Below are 19,628 nucleotides of genomic sequence, written 5' to 3'. Positions count from 1 at the left end.
AACACAGATTTCTCTAAATCTGCGGTTCCCAACAATTTGGAGATCATGGTGTTACTGGGGCAGGCTCATGCCATGGAACACCGATTCTGGGCATGGGAAACAAACACGGAGTGGTGGGACCACATAGTGTTGCAGGTTTGGGATGATTCCCAGTGGCTCCAAAACTTTCGCATGTGTAAGGACACTTCCATGGAACTTTGTGACGTGCTTTCCCCTGTCCTGAAGCGCAAGAATACCAAGATGAGAGCAGCCCTCACAGTTCACAAGCGAGTGGCAATAGCCCTGTGGAAGCTTGCAACGCCAGACAGCTACTCATCAGTTGGTAATCAGTTTGGAGTGGGCAAATCTATTGTGGGGGTTTCCGAGATGCAAGTAGCCAACGCAATCATTGAGCTGCTGCTATCAAAGGTAGTGACTCTGGGAAATGTGCAGGTCATACTAGATGGCTTTGCTGCAATGGGATTCCCTAACTGGTGGGGCTATAGATGGAACACATATCCCTGTCTTGGGACCGGACCACCAAGGCAGCCAGTACATAAACTGCAAGGGGTACTTTTCAATGGTGCTGTAAGCATTGGTGGATCACAAGGGACGTTTCACCAACATCAACATGGGATCGCCGGGAAAGGTTCATGACACTCGCGTCTTCAGGAACTCTGGTCTGTTTAAATGGCTGCAGGAAGGGATTTACTTCCCAGACCAAAAAATGACTGTTGGGGATGTTGAAATGCCTATATTTATCCTTGGGGACCCAGCCTACCCCTTAATGCCATGGCTCATGAAGCCGTACACAGGCAGCCTGGACAGTAGTCAGGAGCTGTTCAACTATAGGCTGAGCAAGTGCAGAATGGTGGTAGAGTGTGCATTTGGACGTTTAAAGGGTCGCTGGCGCAGTTTACTGACTCGCTCAGACCTCAGCAAAACCAATATTCCCATTGTTATTGCTGCTTGCTGTGTGCTCCACAATCTCTTTGAGAATAAGGGGGAGACGTTTATGGAAGGGTGGGAGGTTGAGGCAAAAATCGCCTGGTCACTGAATACGCACAGCCAGACACCAGGGTGGTTAAAAGAGCACAGCAGGAAGCGCTGCGCATCAGAGAAGCTTTGAAAACCAGTTTCATGACTGGCCAGGGTACTGTGTGACACTTCTGTTTGTTTCTCCTGGATGAAAACCCGCTCCCTTGGTTGCCTCTAAATTCCCTGTAAGCCACCCGCCCTCCCGCCTTCGATCACAGCTTGCTTGCAAAGGAAATAAAGTCACTATCGTTTAAAAAACATGTATTCTTTATTAATTGATTATAAAAATAGGGAGATAACTCACAAGGTAGCCTGGGTGGGGTGTGGGAGGAGGGTAGGAGGGAAGGAAAAGGCCACTTTAAAACTTCTTGAATGACAGCCTTCTGTTGCTTGGGCTGTTCACTGGGGTGGAGTGGTTGGGTGCCCGGAGCCTCTCCCCGCCGTGGTCTTGGGCATCTGGGTGAGGAGGCTATGGAACTTGGGGAGGAGGGAAGGCGGTTAAACAGGGGCTGCAGCGGCAGTCTGTGATCCTGCTGCCGTTCATGACCCTCCACCAGACACTGGAGCATGTCCGTTTGATCCCAGCGTTGTCTCATGCCTCCTCTGATTTTCCTGCCGCCACCTCTCCTCACGTTCACTTTCCTGTTCTCTGCTATTGTGTCCCTCCACACATTCTGCTGAGCTCTGTCAGTGCCGGACGACTGCATGAACTCAGAGAACATTTCATCGCGCGTGAGTTTTTTCGCCACCTTATCTGAGATAGCCTTTGGGACGGAGGAGGGAGGCTTGAAACATTTGCAGCTGCTGGAGGAAAAAAAGGGAGTGAAGTATTAAAAAAGATACATTTTACAGAACAATGGCTATACTCTCTCACGGTGAACAACACTATTCACATTACATAGCACATGTGATTTTGGCACAAGGTCACATTTTGCATCTTACATTGAGCGCCTGCAGCTTTGGTGTTAGAGATCACACACGCAGTGCCGGGCAACAGAATTCGGCTTGCAGGCGGCCATGGTAAGCCATAGTCTTTCAGCTTCTGCAACCTTCATAACAGCAGCACCCTCCTCTCCCATACCAAACAAAGCACGTTGAGTTGACCATTTAGTGCTGCAGTTTTCCTGTTAACAGGCAGCAGCAGAAACCAAACTAACCTCCTACCCCCATCCAATTCTCTGGGATGATCACTTTACCCCTCCCCCCACCGCGTGGCTGGTATCAGGAAAAATCCCTGCTAGCCAAAGGCGAACAGCTCAGCACCAATGTCCCCCCTCCCTCCATGTGGCTAACTGTGGGGAGGATTTCTTTTCAGCCACAAGCAAACAGCCCAGTAGGAACGGCCACCTCTGAATGTCCCCCTAATTAAATTCCCCTATTTCAACCAGGTTACCATGAACTATATCACTCTCCTGAGGATAACACAGAGAGATAAAGAATGGATGTTGCTTGAATGCCAGCAAACACCGGGACCATATGCTACCATGCTTTGTCATGCAATGATACCAGATTACTTGCTACTAGCATGGCGTGGTAAAGTGTCTACCATGGACATGGTTGAATGGAGATATTGTGACAATGGCTTACATTTTTACACGAGGTTTTGAAAATTCACCTATGTAGATCAGTTTCTAAAAATGTGCAATCTAAAGCTCTACCTCCATGAACAATTGCAAACAAAAAACAAAAACAAAAAAACCCTGCAATCAAGTACACTCATTTTGAAGCAAATGCATGTAAACATTAATTCTGTGGTAGTACAATTGATTTTTTTAAATGTCTTCCAGTATCCTTTGAGGTGGATTTACCCTAAAGATCTCTCTAGGCCAATCCATACTGAAAATTACAGTGAAGAGGTCAACATAGCTAACCTTATATAAAATAAGCTTTTTGTTATAGCTATCTATACCTAAATTTTGTTAATCCAAAAACTGGTGTGTATATGTATATATACACACACACAAGAGGAGATATTACATGACTGAACAAGACAAAGTAGACAAGATGTGTTGCTACTTATCGAATGTTCTGGTGAGTCTAAGTGTGGTGAAATGTAAATATGTTCTATAGTTCCGTAAAAGTGGCATGCATTTGTTTATAAAGAATTATTACAATAGACTGTATAATTAAATCTTGTATAACTCCATTTGTGTCTTGGGGTGGAGACTTGATTCTTTTGTTTTGTAATGACACTGGTCTTTGAAATTGTATCTTTAACTGGTGGTTTATTAATACTGTAGTAATAAAACCCCTATGGTTTCAGCGCTAAGCATTTTGAATACATTAAGGAATTAGGCTTCTCACCACCACTATGTAGTGAGTAGGGCGTTATGCAAGTGTGGTTTTAAATGTGAGGATCACTGGACCACATTGCTAAAACCCTTACAAAAAGGGTTGGAGGAGGGGGGGGGCGTTGTTTTTTCCTTCCTAATGTGTGCCTAATTAGCCCTTGCCAGGTAAAATAAACACAGTAACTGAGACAAACCCATTTGCAATGACCCGGCTATCCCCGCGGAGGAGGAGGAGGAGGAAGATTTGTCCAGGTTCTGCAATGCATAAACCCCCAGGGCAGGGTGGGGGGAAACGCTTAGATGCTGCTCTGCAAGTCGATTGCTCCTCAGTGTGTGGCAAGAGGGGCCCTCTCAGTGGGTCAGGCGCGCCCGTGAGCCGGGGGGGGGGGTAGGGGGGACCACCTGTTTCTCAGGCCCATGCGTGCTCTGGGCTGGGTAAGGGACGCGAGCCTGTCACCTGCCCCCGGGGAAGCGGAAAGCTCTCGCAGGCCATCGCCCTGCGGGCACAGCGGGGTTCCCCCCGCCCCCCGTCAGTGGGTTTTCGCCTGTGTCGTCCCGTGAGTTTCGCAGCCAGGAGTCCCGGCAGCGGACCGGGCGCCCAGCACCGCCTGCTGCCACCGGCCCGGAGAGCGCCCCGACGGGGGCAGAGGGCAGAGCCCGCCCGGCAGCACGGGGAGCCTGCAGGCGCCTGGCTCTCCCCGCGCCCTCCGCCCCTGCTCTGCTGCCAGGCGTTACAAAGCCAGCTGCGGACTTTATGTAAGGGCCCGGCCCGGCCCCAGCGCTCCCCGGGGGGATGAGGGGGGGGGGGGGCGAACCCCGCCCCGCAGCCCCCGGCCAGGCGCCGCCAGCGAAGCCCCCCAGCGCCACGCGGTTCCCGCACCCGCCCGTTTTGTAACCATCCTGCAGGCGCCGGCCAATGAGCGGCGCCGCGCCGGGTCACGTGCCCCGCGGTTTATATAACCGGCCGCGGAGCCGGGCTACTTCGGTCGGGGCCGGGCGCCAGCAGCATGGAGCGGCGGGGGCGCAGCCAGGCGGTCGCCGCAGCCCCTGCCCCTTGGCAGCCCAGCCGCGGGGCCCTGTAGAGCGGGCCCGGACCATGGGCTCCCACCCGCTGCTGCCGTTCGAGCTGGCGGCCGAGCTCTGCGGCAGCCCGCTGCAGGTGGATGCCCCGAGCCTGGTGCCCGAGTGGCAGGTGCTGCTCAAGCGGGCCGACGCGCTGGCCTACGGGGGCCGGCTCCACGAAGCCTGCCAGCTCTACCAGCTGGCCTCCCGCCACCAGCAGCTGCGGGCGGAGCAGCTGGAGAAGCTGGTGGAGTGCCTGGCGCAGGGCGTGCGGCTCCGGGAGCAGCTGCCCGCCTGCTGTAGCGGCGGGGGCAGCCTCCTGCAGCCCCGGGACTGGGATATCTTCAGCTGTCGCAAATGCCAGGGCTTCCTCTTCGAGCCCGTCTCTTTGCCTTGCGGACACACGTTTTGCAAAAAGTGCCTGGAGCGGGAGAGGGCCACCGAGACCCGCTGCGCCCTGTGCAAGGAAGAAGGGGGCTTGGCGGCCGGGCAGCACCTCCGCGTCAATGTCATCCTCAGCAACCTGCTGGCCAAGTGGTTCCCCGGCCAAGTGACGGCATCGCAGCTCAGGCACGAAGGGAACCTCTTATATAAGGAGAAGAAGCTGCAGGCTGCCCTGCAGAAGTACAATGAAGCAGTCAGCCTCGGTAATGATACACCCCCCCCGGACCCCCGAAATGATCTCCCACCTACCCACCCACAGGGGCAGAGTTAAGGGGGTTAATGCTGCAAGGCTTAACTCCTTAGAATTTGGATTTGTGTGTGTGGGCAACTTTTGCCACTGATCGATCACAGCCAGGCAAAGGGGATGTTAGAAGCCCAAGTTTCTAGCAACCAAATTTGTCCTTGGAATGCTGCTGTATGTGTCATTTATAGTCTTGCTTTTAAATCTGAGCCTATTTACCGAGTATTTTGACCAGGGCAAGTGACAGCCTTTCATCCCAGGGGCAGCCCTTGGGTGCTATTCCTAGCTATAACGTGGGAGTGGGTGTGGCAGTTGACATGCTGTGCCCAGGATCTGCCATAAAGCCGAGTCCTTTATAAAGAAGCAAACGTGATTAATTGCTGGAGTATTAAGTGTATTGGTGCCAGGTTAAAATCTGAACCAGTTTACCAAACAGTTTGTCCTGTGCATGCTACGGACTTTCAGCTTGTAGGTACAGGCAGCAGAGCATGCATGACATAACAGTGCTCGTTGTGTTTGGTGTTTGCAGTTTGACAGGGTAAACTAATATCCATCATATTTACCTCTCTTCTCCGTCTCTTTTGGGGGGAGGGATAACCTTTAGGAATCTGTTGTGGTGTTGTCTTGTTTTTAAAGTCCAAAGTGAAACTAGGTCAGGAGAACAGTGTGTTGCATAAGCTTTTAGCCTGCGACTCTGGTCTGGATTCCCTGCCCCCTTCTTATGGAATGGTTGTATAACCAGTGAAGTAACAACAAACTGGGTCATGTTTCTGAAAGCATCCCAGAGGTTTGATTGTATTTATCAAAATTACGAGTGAGTCATTGTCACAGCTTCCCATTACATGGTGCTCATTGGAATATGCTTTATTTCAGGAGATGGTTGCTGTTTTTTGCCTAAAAAGGGCTTTTTCCTCTCTCGGCGAACCTAACTTAGGCAACAGCACGTGGTGAATCATTACTGGACAAGTTGCAATGAGTGAAAAGATTTAAAATACCCTGGCCTAATTTGTTGAGGGATTTGCATGCCAAATGATTTTACTGGAGATTTAGTGCTAGATCTTAGAATAAATGCAGGTCACTTTTAGAACTCATGACTGTTCTGTGTCCTCTACAGTCCCCACCCAACAGGAACATGGTAGTAATCCAGAACAGCTAAACGAACTTCTGTAAACACTGTTCAGTTTAGCAATGTCAAGCCAGTAATAAACATTACAAATGGTTGTGAAGAAAACTGTGATTTATTACTTAACTATAATCTGGCTTCAAAATAAGTAATGTTGCATAAACTAAATGTAAAAAAAAAGTTAAAATAACCATAAGGGTTCTTAGTCTGGGATATCCTTTAATTAAAGATCAGAATTTTTTCTTAAACCATATTGTGCCTAGCTGTTACAGCACACAGTGTATGAAACAATGGGGCCATTTGGTCTGTGCTGTTGTAATATTTATCTGATGGTTGCTGTTGTTAGACATTGTGCGTGAGGTAATATCTTTTATTGGACTAACTTTTGCTCATGAAAGAGAAGCAGTTGAGCTACAGAGTTCTTCAAGTTGTCCTTTAATTTCTTTTGATTATAGTTATGTGCCATTTATGAATTTTGATCCCAAACCTTTTGAAAAGGGAGTTACTCATTTTAAAATCCCATCTATACCGTAGCAGCATTAATTGGGCCACAATAATACAGTTATGACATGCCTTAAATCTTTCTGATCAGCTTCTATAAACAATCTGATCCTCTGTCTGAGCTGGTGATTTATTTGTGAGCTGTAGTAAATTTTATGTATGCAGTGTTTAAAGCAGTTGTGTAATATAAATCTGACACCTCTGTACCTGGAAATCCCCAGTGAGATTGCCATATCTCATTTTGTAATTGGTTATTTAAATAATGGATGTTTGCTTTCCTGAGACCACTGGAAAAAGGCATTTGCTTAAGAAAAGAGTCCTAAAGAATAGGGCCCATGTCTGTAATGTTTGTCGTAATTGAGTCAATGTTTCCATTACTTGCAGCTCCAAATGACCATTTATTATATAGCAACCGGTCCCAGATTAATTCTACTTTGAAATCTTATGAAGATGCATTGCATGATGCAGAAACAGCATGCAGGCTCCAACCGTATTGGTCAAAGGTAAGTTCTAATTTTAACAAATGTATTTAGAGTAAAACCTCTTTGGCCATTCTGGTTACTTAGCAAATGCTGTAGCACAGAAGAACTGAACTTGAGATGTCTCAACATCTTAGATCAGTTGAACTCAAACACATTCCATGATGATACAACTTAGTTCTCTGGCTGGGGAGAAAGGCAGGGTGGCACAGGCTGCTGGCTGATGGACTAAGCACAATTGTCACTGATTTTTATGGAGGTCAGGCTCACATGCCCTGTTAAAAGTTGAGTGCAGTGCTTATATTGTGCTAGAAGGAAGCATTAAGGAGAAGGTTAGGAGATCAAGTTGCAGGGGGAGGTTCTGTCCAGTGATGAGATGAGGGATCCCTAGGACTTCCACTGTACCAGCATTTAACTATCCAGATGCTGTGAGGGTAAACTTGCATGTGTATTGTTGTGAGGGTAGAGATGCAATACTTCTCTGAGAGCTAAATATGAAAAACCTTCAGACGTGTTGTGGTTAAAAGCTCAGACTTCTTATATTTCGTCTCTTGTTATTTAAGTAATGTGGACTATCATAATTGCCTTGTGCCTGTATTTATTTCACTTTTGGAATATTTTTTTCATAGTAATCATCTTGCTTTAATAAAGAGGCTCAAAAGGTGGTAAAAGAAATAAACTAGAACTGTAGATCTGTTTGCTTTCAGGGTCACTTAAGGAAAGGACAAGCATTAGCTAATGTGGGGAAAATAGAAGACTCTTTAAGAGAGTTTCTGTTTTGCCTTGCCCTGGATTTTGGGAACAGGACAGCTAAATCAGAGGCTCAAAAGGTGAGTTCTTTAGCCTTGTGCAACAACACTTAGATACCGAAAATGAAATAGAGATGATCATTTTTCTCTGTTTGTTTGTTTGTTTGTTTTGTGTGTGTGTGTGTGTGTATATATATATATATATATATGTAAAGATTACATGGTGATAGCTGGGGCAGGGGGGTATTCCTGTTCTAATTATGTTTTGTGTCCATTGCTATACTTCAAAAAGTTTCATTGGCGATCACAAGAAACACAGCACATGGTGTATGGAAAGGCTGTTTTGTGTGTTTAATATTAGTAAGAGTTGCCTATGTAACTTAGATAACAGGAGAGTTGTTAAAAATCAATGGGAGGTTAGTATTGCACTCCTAGACTCCCTGCAATTACACTTCGTCTGTTTCCTAGTCTTATTACCAGGCAGACTGATGCTATCTATTGGGACAGAAGTGGGAGTTTCTAGTTAATGTTGTATCAGTTTGATGATTTAGACTGTGAAAACACTGCGCAGTAGGGCCAGGATTGCACTTGGGAGCAGCATCGCTCTTTTCACAGCCACTCAAGATGCTGTGAGCATCAGCAAGCAGAGAAGGCATGAAAGGGAATAGAGTAAACAAAGGAAGTCTTTTTTTTTTTTTTAAAAAACAGTTTCAAAAGGCAGCTAATGATTAAAGATAAATGGGCAGTGTGACAGATCTATAATAAGCCTCTTCCAATAGCAAACTAAGCTGGAGTATACAGCTGTTTGATTACCTTTATCTTTAAAGAGCTACTGCCGAGGTTGCCAATCCTTCTTTACATATCATGATGATTTTCAGTTGTTAACATTTACCTTAAGGTTTGCATGTGTATGTTTGACCCTTCGTTGAAAATCTTTGCTGGGACACTCAATATTATATAAAATATAATAATTTTAGTGGTGGTCCCTGCAGTGACAATAAACGAGTACATGATTGCTCTGTTATGAGAGCGTTCATGCACCAGTTTGATTATAATATAGTCAATTTGGGAGGCTTTGAGTGATTGTAGACATTTGCGTGGTGTTTTCCTGAATTGCCAGCATGTTCCTTTCCCAAAATGCAGTCTCATGCATTATCACTACAAAAATAATACATGAATCAATGACATCTTCTTGTGTGTTGGAGCAAGATATAATGAATTGATACGTCTCTAAATTCAGGCTCAAAGTAGCCTTGTCCAAGAATGCTATTCATTTCTAAGTAATAGGGTCCGGAGGATGAACTAGACCGGGGTCTCAAACTCAAATGACCACGAGGGCCACATGAGGACTAGTGCATTGGCGGAAGGGATGCATCACTGACACCCCACCCTTGTTGCCCCTGGGCCTGCCCCCACTCCACCCCTTCCATGAGGCCCTGCCCTGCCTCTCCCCACCCCAACCCTGCCCCCAGGGAGTGCAGGAGGTGTGCATGGTGTGGCGGGGGCTCAGGGCAGGGGGTTGGGGTGCAGGGTGTGGCAGGGGGCCCGGCGCCACTTACCTAGAGCAGCTCTGGGATGGCAGTGGTGCACGCTGGGGCCAGGGCAGGAAGCAGCTGGAACCATGTCCCTCGGGGCGGGGGGGGGCGTTCTGTGTGCTGCTCTTGCTGCTCCTCCAAGTACCTCCCCTGCCGCTCCATTGGCCATGGTTCCCCGTTCCCAGCCAGTGGGAGCTGTGGGGGGCAGTGCCTGGAAGCGAGAGTAATGCCTGAAGGCCTCTGTTGCCCTCTCCTCTCTCTCTGCTCCCTTCCCCCTGGGCCCACAGAGGCATAGTTCCTTCAGGGAGCGGCGTGGGGCTCGCAGCGCCGGGGGTGGGCAGAGGGGTGCGGGGAACACGTGTTTGAGACCCCTGAACTAGACTTTGTCAGTTACAGAGTGCATCAAAGGATACAATATTCTATTGATTTTTTTCAGACTGTTTGCGTAACAGTGACATAGCCCCTTTTTATTAAATTCTTTAAGTGAAAATTTGTCATTCTGCTCATTGTAATTGGCAGTCTTCATTGGAATTCATTTTGACACTGAAGGTTCAATCCTGCAGTCTTACTCACAAGAGGAGTCCCTTTTTTGGCTTGAACAAGACTATGGATTGATTGTTCTTGCATGATGTGCTCAACACACTTATGGAAGCATTGCTGGACCAGGCCTGGAGTTTGGTGAAACGATTGCAGTCTTTTCAAACATCATTCCTATTTTTTTAATACATTCAGTGAATTGCACTGTGCTAGCGGTTAGCAATTTGCTAGTGGATTTTACAGATTCGTTTTCTGTTGGCAAGAAGCCATTGCCTGTTTTTCATGCCTGCAACTTTGCCACTGTCTCAATTTTTCTTTCTCAACACACCAATTATTTGTAACCTAAGAGATTTGATTAGGCCTGAACCTAGGGGATGGTAAGTGCCCTCAGTTCCCAGTTACTTCAGTGGGAGTTTAGGATGCAGAGCACAAACTTGTATTAAATTCCTCAAGCAGTAGCTGCAGACATGTTTATGTAGAGCTCTAGTTCTGCAGTCTGCAGAACATAATCCATATGTGGATAAGCGGTGTTATCCTAAAGAACAGAACTGGTTGACAATGTATCAGCACGTTTAACTCTGAAATTGACTCTTTTGCTTATTCTAAGCCTGCATCACACCAGTTTTTTTTGTTCCTGTTGGGTTCACCCTAAATCTAATTAGTTGTTGTCCATGGGTTCTTGAGTGGTTTTGCAAATCAAAGATGTTTCTGTCAACCATCCCCTTCCTCACAATCTCCACTTTCCCTTAAGATATTGTAAGAGAAGAACTAAGTTGTGAAGTATGTATTCTGTTTTATATCACAGCTTCTACTTAGTTTATTTTCACCCATCCCGGGAAATGCTCAGGAACACTTACCAGATACCCTGCAGCTGTTGTCACCTCACCCTAGATTGAAGGGGAACCTTCTAAATTCAGTGGGATCTGGAGACAGCAGCCATAACTTACCAAGATTGCTCAAGGTAAAGATAAATTCTGATGTGTGGTTCTTAATTTTGATGTGTTGTATGGGACATTGAATAATACTTTTTCCAGATTAGTCTGATTCTCAGTAAAAACACTTAATACAGACAAGCTGGAGTACTTTGGGGATTGAAAAGGTGCAACAAACTAATTTACTGGATTCAACTTAATTGATGCATAAAAAAGGAAGGCTGTCAGACTTCAAAAGACTTATTCTTTTATAGACTATATCCTTCTTTATTGCATGTCAGAATTAATCCCTTTACCTGTGATAACAAATTCTAGATCTTCCATGTAGTTTACAGCAGAGATGGGCCTGAGTTGTAAAACTTGGATCCAGGTGTCCCCAAAGTTTGGGACGTGTTCAGATCAAAGGTTTTTATTTGGCCCTTAATTGATAGGCCATCCACTCTGGATTCAGATTAGCTGTTCTGGGATCTTTACTCATATGGGTATATGAGCCAGCCATGAGGTTGGTTTCAGATCTAGAGTTCCATAATGTTTATGGGAGTTTGGATTCAGAGGTTTGGCTGAGGACTATCTTTGGTTCATCCAAACATGAAACTCCATGGGTATAAATTCTCTCACACAGCTGTAGGAAAGCTTTGCGCTAACTCCTGCAAACTAGAATGGTGGCTTTTGCACAGCTCTGCTCAGGTGCACCCCTAAGTCAATGTCATAGTCTTCTGGAAGGCCTTTTGTGCTTTCTGAGAGGCCCCCTCCCTCAGACCACCATTCCTGAATGAGGTAGGTTTTTGGGAGGAGAGGAGACAATTCAACCCCCTATACCTGCCTTCCTGTGTCCCATGGTCTGATGGCTCTTGACAGTGACCTACAGTATCTACATTCATATTCACCAGGGAAGTAGGGGGAATCAGTCCCTTAATTTGATTTGGCAAACTGGTAGGCGTTGTCCTATGAAATGGTTACTACCTGGCCGTTGCATGGCAACAGTAGGATTAAGGATGATGCAGCAAAACTATTTCAATTTATGACCTGCTGTCTGGGATATTGTGACTGCTGTAAAGAACCAGCAGCCCATTTTAGCTATTGAGTAAAAGATCCTTCTCACTGAAGCAGCCTCTTGTATGTACTTTTCCTTTTATCAGTTGTTTTGTGTATACTCCTACTCCTCCCTTGGAATAAAGATCATATGGTGTTTAGGCTTTTAAACTAGCAGTGTAATATATAAAATGTTTTTCACTCTAACTTAAAGCCAGTCAAATGGGTTTATCCATAGTTCAGGAAATGACTTACAGGGTGAGACTTTGCCAAAAAACTGCCTGAATCAAGTATCATGGCTAAGTTATAGACCCCTCTAAATGAAGGCTGATAACACAGCAACACTGGGGTATGTGTGCTTGTTTTGTTGTGTATTGTGGGAAGATGGTATTTTTGACTGAAAATAAGGCCCAGACCCAATGGTTCTCAAACTGGGGTCCATTGGTTTGCAGAGCCCTTCCTGATGGTCCACAACATGACAACTTTTGAGATCTGAACAGGAGTGTGCGCATGTGTGGAGTTCTCTTACAAAGTGGTCTGCAGAATGAAAATGCTACAGAACTGCAGTCCTGATGTACAATCATCTCTTTCACACAGGTAAATGTGGAACAGAAAAAGTGTTTCCCTGCTCAGGAAGAACAAAAAATGACTGACTGTGGCAGTTTGAGAAAATCCATTCAGATGATAGAAAGTGTAAAAGGCTGCTCAGAAGATGAGAACAAACATGACTCCGCCCCAGAGTCTGCACTTCTCATTTCTGAGAAATGCAGCCTTCTGAAGAGAAAGCACTGCTCTGAGGAAGTGAGAAGTGCTGACGTGCCCTGCAAACTCATGAAGAAAGGTAAACCTGTTTAATAAAACTGGGGGCTGGTCCTGTGCTATGAAATCAGTGGGAATTTTGCCTGAGTAAGGAATGCCATGTTGAATCCTTAATTCCAACAGGAGTTTTCTCTAGTAAAGAGTGCAGGACTGGGCTCCAAATTAGACTTTCATGTCTTTCCTAATGACTCTGGATTGTAGTCAGGGCTTGAACTGATCTGGCCTTCCAGAGTCAAGATTCCTCTGTAAAAGTAATTACACTAATCAATCTAGAAAAAGAACAAAAGGGATTGGGCCAAGCCCTTGTTTACCAGTTGGCACTGACATTTCTCATCACTCTCAGGGCTCATGTATGCTTATGGCACTCTGTCCAATAGTAATAGTATAATTAAATTCAAAATGCTTTGACGTGCTTTATTCATACTTACAAAGCACGAATGTTGTTCATTGCTCATAATGTCTGAGATCTCAGAAGTGTGTGGGCCTGATTCATTCTCCATTCAGTGGATATACAGTGGCATGACAGGAGAATCCAGCCCTTTATATATTTCCAATAGTGACAACATGGTTGTGAGACACTGTTAATGCAAGACTAAATTCAAGCCTGATGTGAGTTGTGGCTACTTATGCCAAGGCTGATTTTGGTGTCTGCACGTAAATTATTCATATGATCCTAATGATTCAATAACTACCCATAAATACATGCAGTATGTGATCACAGTACGTGTTAAAAATCAGATGCTGTTTTGTGAACTGACAAAACAGTCTCTCTGAAATGTTAAACCAGTCACACAGCTGTGTCCAATTACATATTCCAGTGTGTTTTTTTTTTTTTTTTTTTACAATTATAAATAGGTACAATTGATGCCAAGGGCTCTAGTGCTGGGTGCCGCGTTCCATTTGAATTTGTGGACCCCTCTGACCTGGATTGCTCTTTGTGTATGAGGTATCCATTATTTTCTGCTGAATGTTTTTATGTTGTACTTGGTTTTCACTGCCATGATTTATGGCATTCCCTAGCTTGCTTGGTTGCTTATTTTTCTGTCATTTGGAAGCTGTTTGGTGTGGGATGGGTTTTCCCCCTCACTTGTAGTTATTTGGTTCTGAAAAGTTAACTATGAATGGGACTATGACTGAAAGCTTTTGATGTGCCCCAGACAAATGACTGTTCTGACACAATGTATCTTTTGCCAGGGTTAAATAGAGTAATGAACATATCTGAAAGACTTGTTACCAGCCACTATGTGGAAGTCAACACTTAGTCCTCTGCAGTTAATTTAATACATATGCCATGTAGCGATTTTTTTTTCATAATGCTTGAAATATTTGAAGAGTTGATTTCTATGAAGACACTTTACTATAGTGGCACCATTTTACATAAAGTAGTGTGTGTTGCAATAGTAAAAGCCTTATAAGCGAATAGAAGTCCTTTGTGTGTCTCTGTTACGTAACCAACATAGGCTCGATATATACTCGCTCACTGTGATGTTCACACTGTTAAATTTCACTGATTTCTCCTCAGAGATGCTTCTAATTTAAACAGGAGTTGCCTAACACATTAGTTTTATTATTGGTCTTCCATGCTCCATTAAACTTTGACAGAGCAGATACATCTTCCCAACTAACATTTAAAAATCCACAATAGTTAAACTATTCTTCCAGATAAAATCTCTATCTTAAAGCCAGTGTGTGGCAATAAGTTAAACCGTAGAAAAGCACTACTATATTGTAGCTGTTATAGGTCAACAAAAGAGCAAGTGTAGACTGCAGATAAAGAGTTGAGATACAAGATGCTAACCTAGTTCTTGTAGCTGTGTACAAACAGCCTGACTTCAAATCATGTTTGTTAAAATGTATAGCAAAACTAAGCATAATTAACATTAGAATTGTGTGCAGAAGATGTGAAAGGTGCTTAAACTTGACAGATCTGTCAGTTTGTGTAATTTCAGGAGTTACTTAAGCAGTCCTCAATTAGGATGATTACCTTGATGTGCAACCATAAGAATAAAGAGTTGTTCGTTTCTCAGGGTTCTGACAAGGACACAGTCACACCCCAGGGAGGGGGGGAAAAAAATCCCCAAAACCAATTAGCTGAGTTCTGGATTAATCTCCTATTCGCTTTTAGCTTTTAAATGAATTGGTGTTTGGTTTTTTGGGGTTTGGATTTGTCATTCTTTTGACAAGTCTGCAAATATTTTTGTGCCATCTTAAAAGATTGTTTAAAACAAAATGAAATATTTTGGAAGTGTATTTGGTTTGGCTAGTTTCAGCTTTGAACAAATTTTTAAAATAAAACAAATAAAATCAGAAGGCTAAACTATAAACCTGAACAAGTGCTCCAAAAATTTACACAGCTATCAAAAGATTCAGTATTCGTAAGAGCAAAACTTTCTCCAGCACTCCCTCCCTCCACCCCTATCACATGCACACGCAATTTGAATTTGGCTGTTTTAATGAGGATGTCAATTTGACTGTTTACAAAGCAATTTTCAGATACATTTTTAAAAAAATTACTTAGCTCTGACCCTTTATCTTCCCTGACTGTCACAATATTGGCCCTGATCCTGAAACTCAGGACAGCACAGATCCTTGCAGCCACAGAGTCCCACTGAAGTCCTTGAGACCACATGGATGTAAGGGCCTGTGTAAGGAGATCCTGTTGGAGGATCTTCCTCTTGCCACTGATATTAACACAGTGGTCCTTATCCATATTATGTAATTCAGAAATGTCTTATCCATGATTTTGAGGCTGAGGTGTACCTTACTCTGAAACTTGGACCTTTCACCAACTAACTGCAGAAGCTACTATTGACCTAATTCGTGTAAGTGGTAAAGTGTTATTGACCTGTATCCACTTCAGCGGCATGCAGTAAGCACTGGCAGAACATGTTTTGAGGTGATGAGTCACCCATTCCAGCTGTGGGGGGCCCAGCAAACTGTCCTGATAGGAAGAATAGTAAGATGCCAATATGGCAGCTCTTTTGTGACCTAAAAATCAAAAAGATATCCTACAGAAATGGAAACATGGACATATTGTTAAGGATGAGGTATATTCAGTCCTGCCTTAGCCTAGGGGCTGGATGGATGAGCTCTCAAGGTCCCTTCCAGCCCTACATTTCTATGCTTCTGTGTTTGCTTGGAAGGTATTTCCTAACAGGGATGAATATTTTTGCTGTTGTCCTACTGCACCTGACGTGGTCTCAAGAAATCTTTCTCTAAAACATATTTCTCCAATTTGTGAGGCTTAAATCAGCCCCCATTAAACTCAATAGCAAAACTCCCATTAGTGCAGTAAGAGCTGGATCAGGACTATGATCTAATAAAGACATTTCCTGTGCTGTAAATTTAAAGTTGTATTTGTCCAAGTAAATAATTGTAAATTGATTAAATATACACTCACTTTAGAACTTGATATTAAGCATTTTAAAGCAAAACAGGTAATATTCTGCAGTAAAGTTTCTGCTCTTTGAACAATTGACAGGATTTTAACTGATGTGCAACAAGATAAATGGCATTATAGAATCCCATATGTTCCCTCACTAAATGTCTGTATTTATAGCAATTAATAAACTGGCTATTGCTTTTTTTGTTACGTGTCATTAGGAGTCAGTATGTTCTTAAACGTACTTTGCATGCTGAAAAAATTAAGTATGGAATTGTTTTTATGCATGGACAGTAGCACCCAGATTTATCTTGATAAACCAGTTTTTCTTTAAAAAAAAAAAATAAAAATTGCCTTTAATAAAGTGAACTTAATTTTATTTAGCCTGACATAACTACTTATGAGGCCTTAAAATATTGAGTGGGCTTTTTAAGATCAAAGTAACTGGTTTTGAATGGTCTCATTTCTAGTCTCAATGATTAGAGACTTTCGTAACATTCCTGGGGTTTTGGGGGCGTTTTTTGGTTTGTTTTTTAAATGCTCATCAGCAGGGAAAGATCTCTTTGGAATTTATATACCTTCTTCCACTGAATTTAGCCAGAAAAGACCACTAACTTGAAAACAGAATCACAGTGTATAATGTTTTGATGAAATATGACTCTAATGTGCATTTATTTTGTGGGAGAATGTTCAGCTGGAAGTTAGAAGCTATGTAATGTATTCAAACAAAACTAAATTCTCCAGCATTAGATATGGTAACAATAGTGTAGACCAATTTTATTAATCCTATAGGTCCCAAAACAATTATGCATGTGCTTAATTTTACTCATGAGAATTAGGGTTTGCCAAGATCAGGGCCTTATTTTTAATCAGCTTAATTTGAAAAACATAAGGCTTATCTTATTATTTTGTACTACCATTCATCACCATAGCATGAGTGCAATCCTGGTCAAATGAAAATCAGTGACAAAACTTTTGTTGACTTCAATGGAACCAGGATTTCAGAGAACCTTCAACATTAGATTGGCAATAGCAAAATGCCTATGTTGAATAAATACAAAAATTGTGAAAGCAAGAAACAGAATTCTGTGCACTTTAGTCAGAAATTTAACTACTGAATAGATATGAAAAGATGTTATGAAGTAGCCTTTTAGCTTCTTGCCACACGATATTGTCGCTTTTTTGTTGTTTGTTCCATTCCAGGCTTTTTTATGAACCTGTCACCACGCATTGTGGGCACACCTTCTGCCTGAAATGTCTTGAAAGATGCCTAGATCACAACCCAAAATGTCCCCTGTGCAAAGAAGGTCTTTCTGAGGTAATGATACATCAATTTAGTCCGCATAAACTGGAGGGGAGGGGGAATTAAAGATTTCAGAAATCCACTGGTATATCCAAATATACTTGAAATCCCATATGATTTGGGGAAGAAGCCTTTTTTAAATGTCTCTACAGCTCCGAGAGCTCATGAAGTTTTCTGTGTTTAAACATTTAAGACCTAAAGCCCTGATCCAGCACAGAGCTCACTGTGTGTGGTTGCAGATTGAGATCAGCAGTGCTCTGCCTAGTTAGCCCATGTGGCGCAAGCTACTGGAACAGGACTAAGGTGTTACTTTTTGTCATTAATTGTTCACTTGAACTTCTTCAATCATGTTCTTAATTCATGCCTTAAAAGGATACTGTCAAGTAGCTTAGATGCTAATTTTTCCCTGCCTTAAAATTGTTAAATTATTTGTGTGGCCTTCACTAGTAGAATTTGGTATGCTTTCTTTGTCTCTGGTTTACTGTTCAATTCTTGCTGTCTTTTGCAGGAATGCATATTTGTAATGAAACTTTTTTATAAAAGTTTGGGAGGTGAGGGTTGGCAGGGAATAAACTGTTAAACATGATGAGAAATGTCTCCAGATTTCAAGGGTGGGATTTTTAAATATGCTTGGCACTGGTCAACTCCCAGGAACTAACAATTTTTAATTGTAGTGGAGAGGGGGAAGAGTAGCTAGGGTTTGTAGAGTCTGTACAATAATATTTTGTTCCCTCTTCTGGCTCTGTGATACATTATGTCAATGGCACTAGTGTTGACTTGTTGCTGCACCAACCAAAAGTAAACAAAATGAGTACAGTTAATTTTAAGCTCCCTGGGAAACACTGCAACGATATAGATGTATAAAAATTCTGAGACACACCTGAACTAAACTGGTAGGGAAAGAAATGATCTCTTCAGAGTGAACGCATTTAAAGGACACAGGAAACTCTAAATGATTACCACATATACTATCATAAGCCAGTTCATTTATAAGCTGACCCCCCGAAGATGGATAAGTAAAAATGGAAAATTTTTATGACCCATTCATAAGCTGACCCTATAATTCAGGGGTTGGCAAACTTTGGCTCCTGGGCCATCAGGATAAGCAGCTGGCAGGCTGAGATGTTTGTTTACCTCGCGTGTTGGTAGGCAAGGAGGTAAGCCTAAGTAAACAAAGTGTTCCAGCCTGCCAGCTGCTTACCCTGATGGGCTGGGATAGCAACTAGTACAGAAATTTTGGGGCAGAGGGGGAAGAAATTGGGGATCAGGGGGGTAATCCCTGGGACCCCCACACTCTCCCCATCCCTTCCCACCTTACCTGGGGCAGGCCAGGGGAGAATGTCTCTGGCCTGGCCAGAAGCGCTCAGCAGGCCAGACTGGGCAGCATGGCTGCAACCTACCAGCCCCGGAGCTGCAGCTGCTTGGGAGGCTGTAGGGAGAGCAAACTGGCCAGAAGCTGAGACACTCTGGTCCTGCCTCCTCCCTGCTGGCTGTCCTGCCTCTCCTTGCCCCCTCTTGGGGAGGGGCTGTGTCCCAGCTCTCCCTCTCTCTATACCTGTTCGTAAGCCAACCCCCTTCTCTGATGCTTCTCTTTTTTCCTTAAATTCGACTTATGAACGAGTATGTATGGTACTGCACTTCGGCACTTTAACTTTTTCAATGTAGTAATGAAACTGAAGCTCATCATGCATCCAGCTGTTTTTGCTAGCTCTTGGGGAAATACGAAAGCCCATAGGAAATGACCAACCCCCAGCAAAATGACACAGTAGCTAAAACTGTCTGTGTAGGTTATCCATACCAATTACAGGAGTAATAAACAAAGAGCCCAATCCTGCAAGCTCTGAGCATGGAATTCCCCATGACATCCGTTTGGTGCATGACGTTCATGTAGGATATTGGGTTGCAATGCTGTTCTGTATTGCTTTGAAAAGTCTTCTGAAAAATCAGTGCCCTTCCCATGTCTTTATAATAGTGTGGTGCTGCAGGAGTACCCCCAAACTAGTAAGGGGTTGTCCTCACCTCTCCTGTAACCCTGGGTACTCCCATGCTGTACAGCTCTGGCTCAGAGCCCTGACACCAACAGCCTCTCACAGCACAGTGGCTTCACCCTAGAGTCCACCAGTCTGGTTGCTGCTTGCCAGGGTAACCCCAACAGCCCTTCCTCTCAGATTTCTCCAAAAC

General features: G+C 43.9%; 1 protein-coding gene across 3 annotated transcripts in view; it reads left to right on the top strand.

Annotated features, from left to right (window-relative positions):
• Positions 1-4,306: 4,306 nt before the first annotated feature.
• The window catches only part of LONRF3 (LON peptidase N-terminal domain and ring finger 3), a 28,636-nt gene continuing 13,314 nt past the window's right edge, over positions 4,307-19,628 (top strand). For 2 of the 3 annotated variants that reach the window (XR_007358369.2, XM_048863557.2), the window contains exons 1-7: positions 4,307-5,017; positions 7,064-7,182; positions 7,866-7,988; positions 10,785-10,940; positions 12,541-12,784; positions 13,618-13,708; positions 17,348-17,462. Coding sequence is in view for 2 of the 3 variants with exons in the window: in XM_048863557.2 (XP_048719514.1) it covers positions 4,405-5,017; positions 7,064-7,182; positions 7,866-7,988; positions 10,785-10,940; positions 12,541-12,784; positions 13,618-13,708; positions 17,348-17,462 (1,461 nt within the window). In the remaining variant the exon portion in view is untranslated. The remainder of the gene's footprint in view (positions 5,018-7,063; positions 7,183-7,865; positions 7,989-10,784; positions 10,941-12,540; positions 12,785-13,617; positions 13,709-17,347; positions 17,463-19,628) is intronic. The other variant, XM_048863555.2, reaches the window with a different exon arrangement.

This window comes from Caretta caretta, chromosome 9 (genome assembly GCF_965140235.1).
Source record: "Caretta caretta isolate rCarCar2 chromosome 9, rCarCar1.hap1, whole genome shotgun sequence".
Lineage (NCBI taxonomy): Eukaryota > Metazoa > Chordata > Testudines > Cheloniidae > Caretta > Caretta caretta.
Note: the sequence above shows the minus strand (reverse complement) of the source record. Positions and strands in the feature narration are given on the sequence as shown.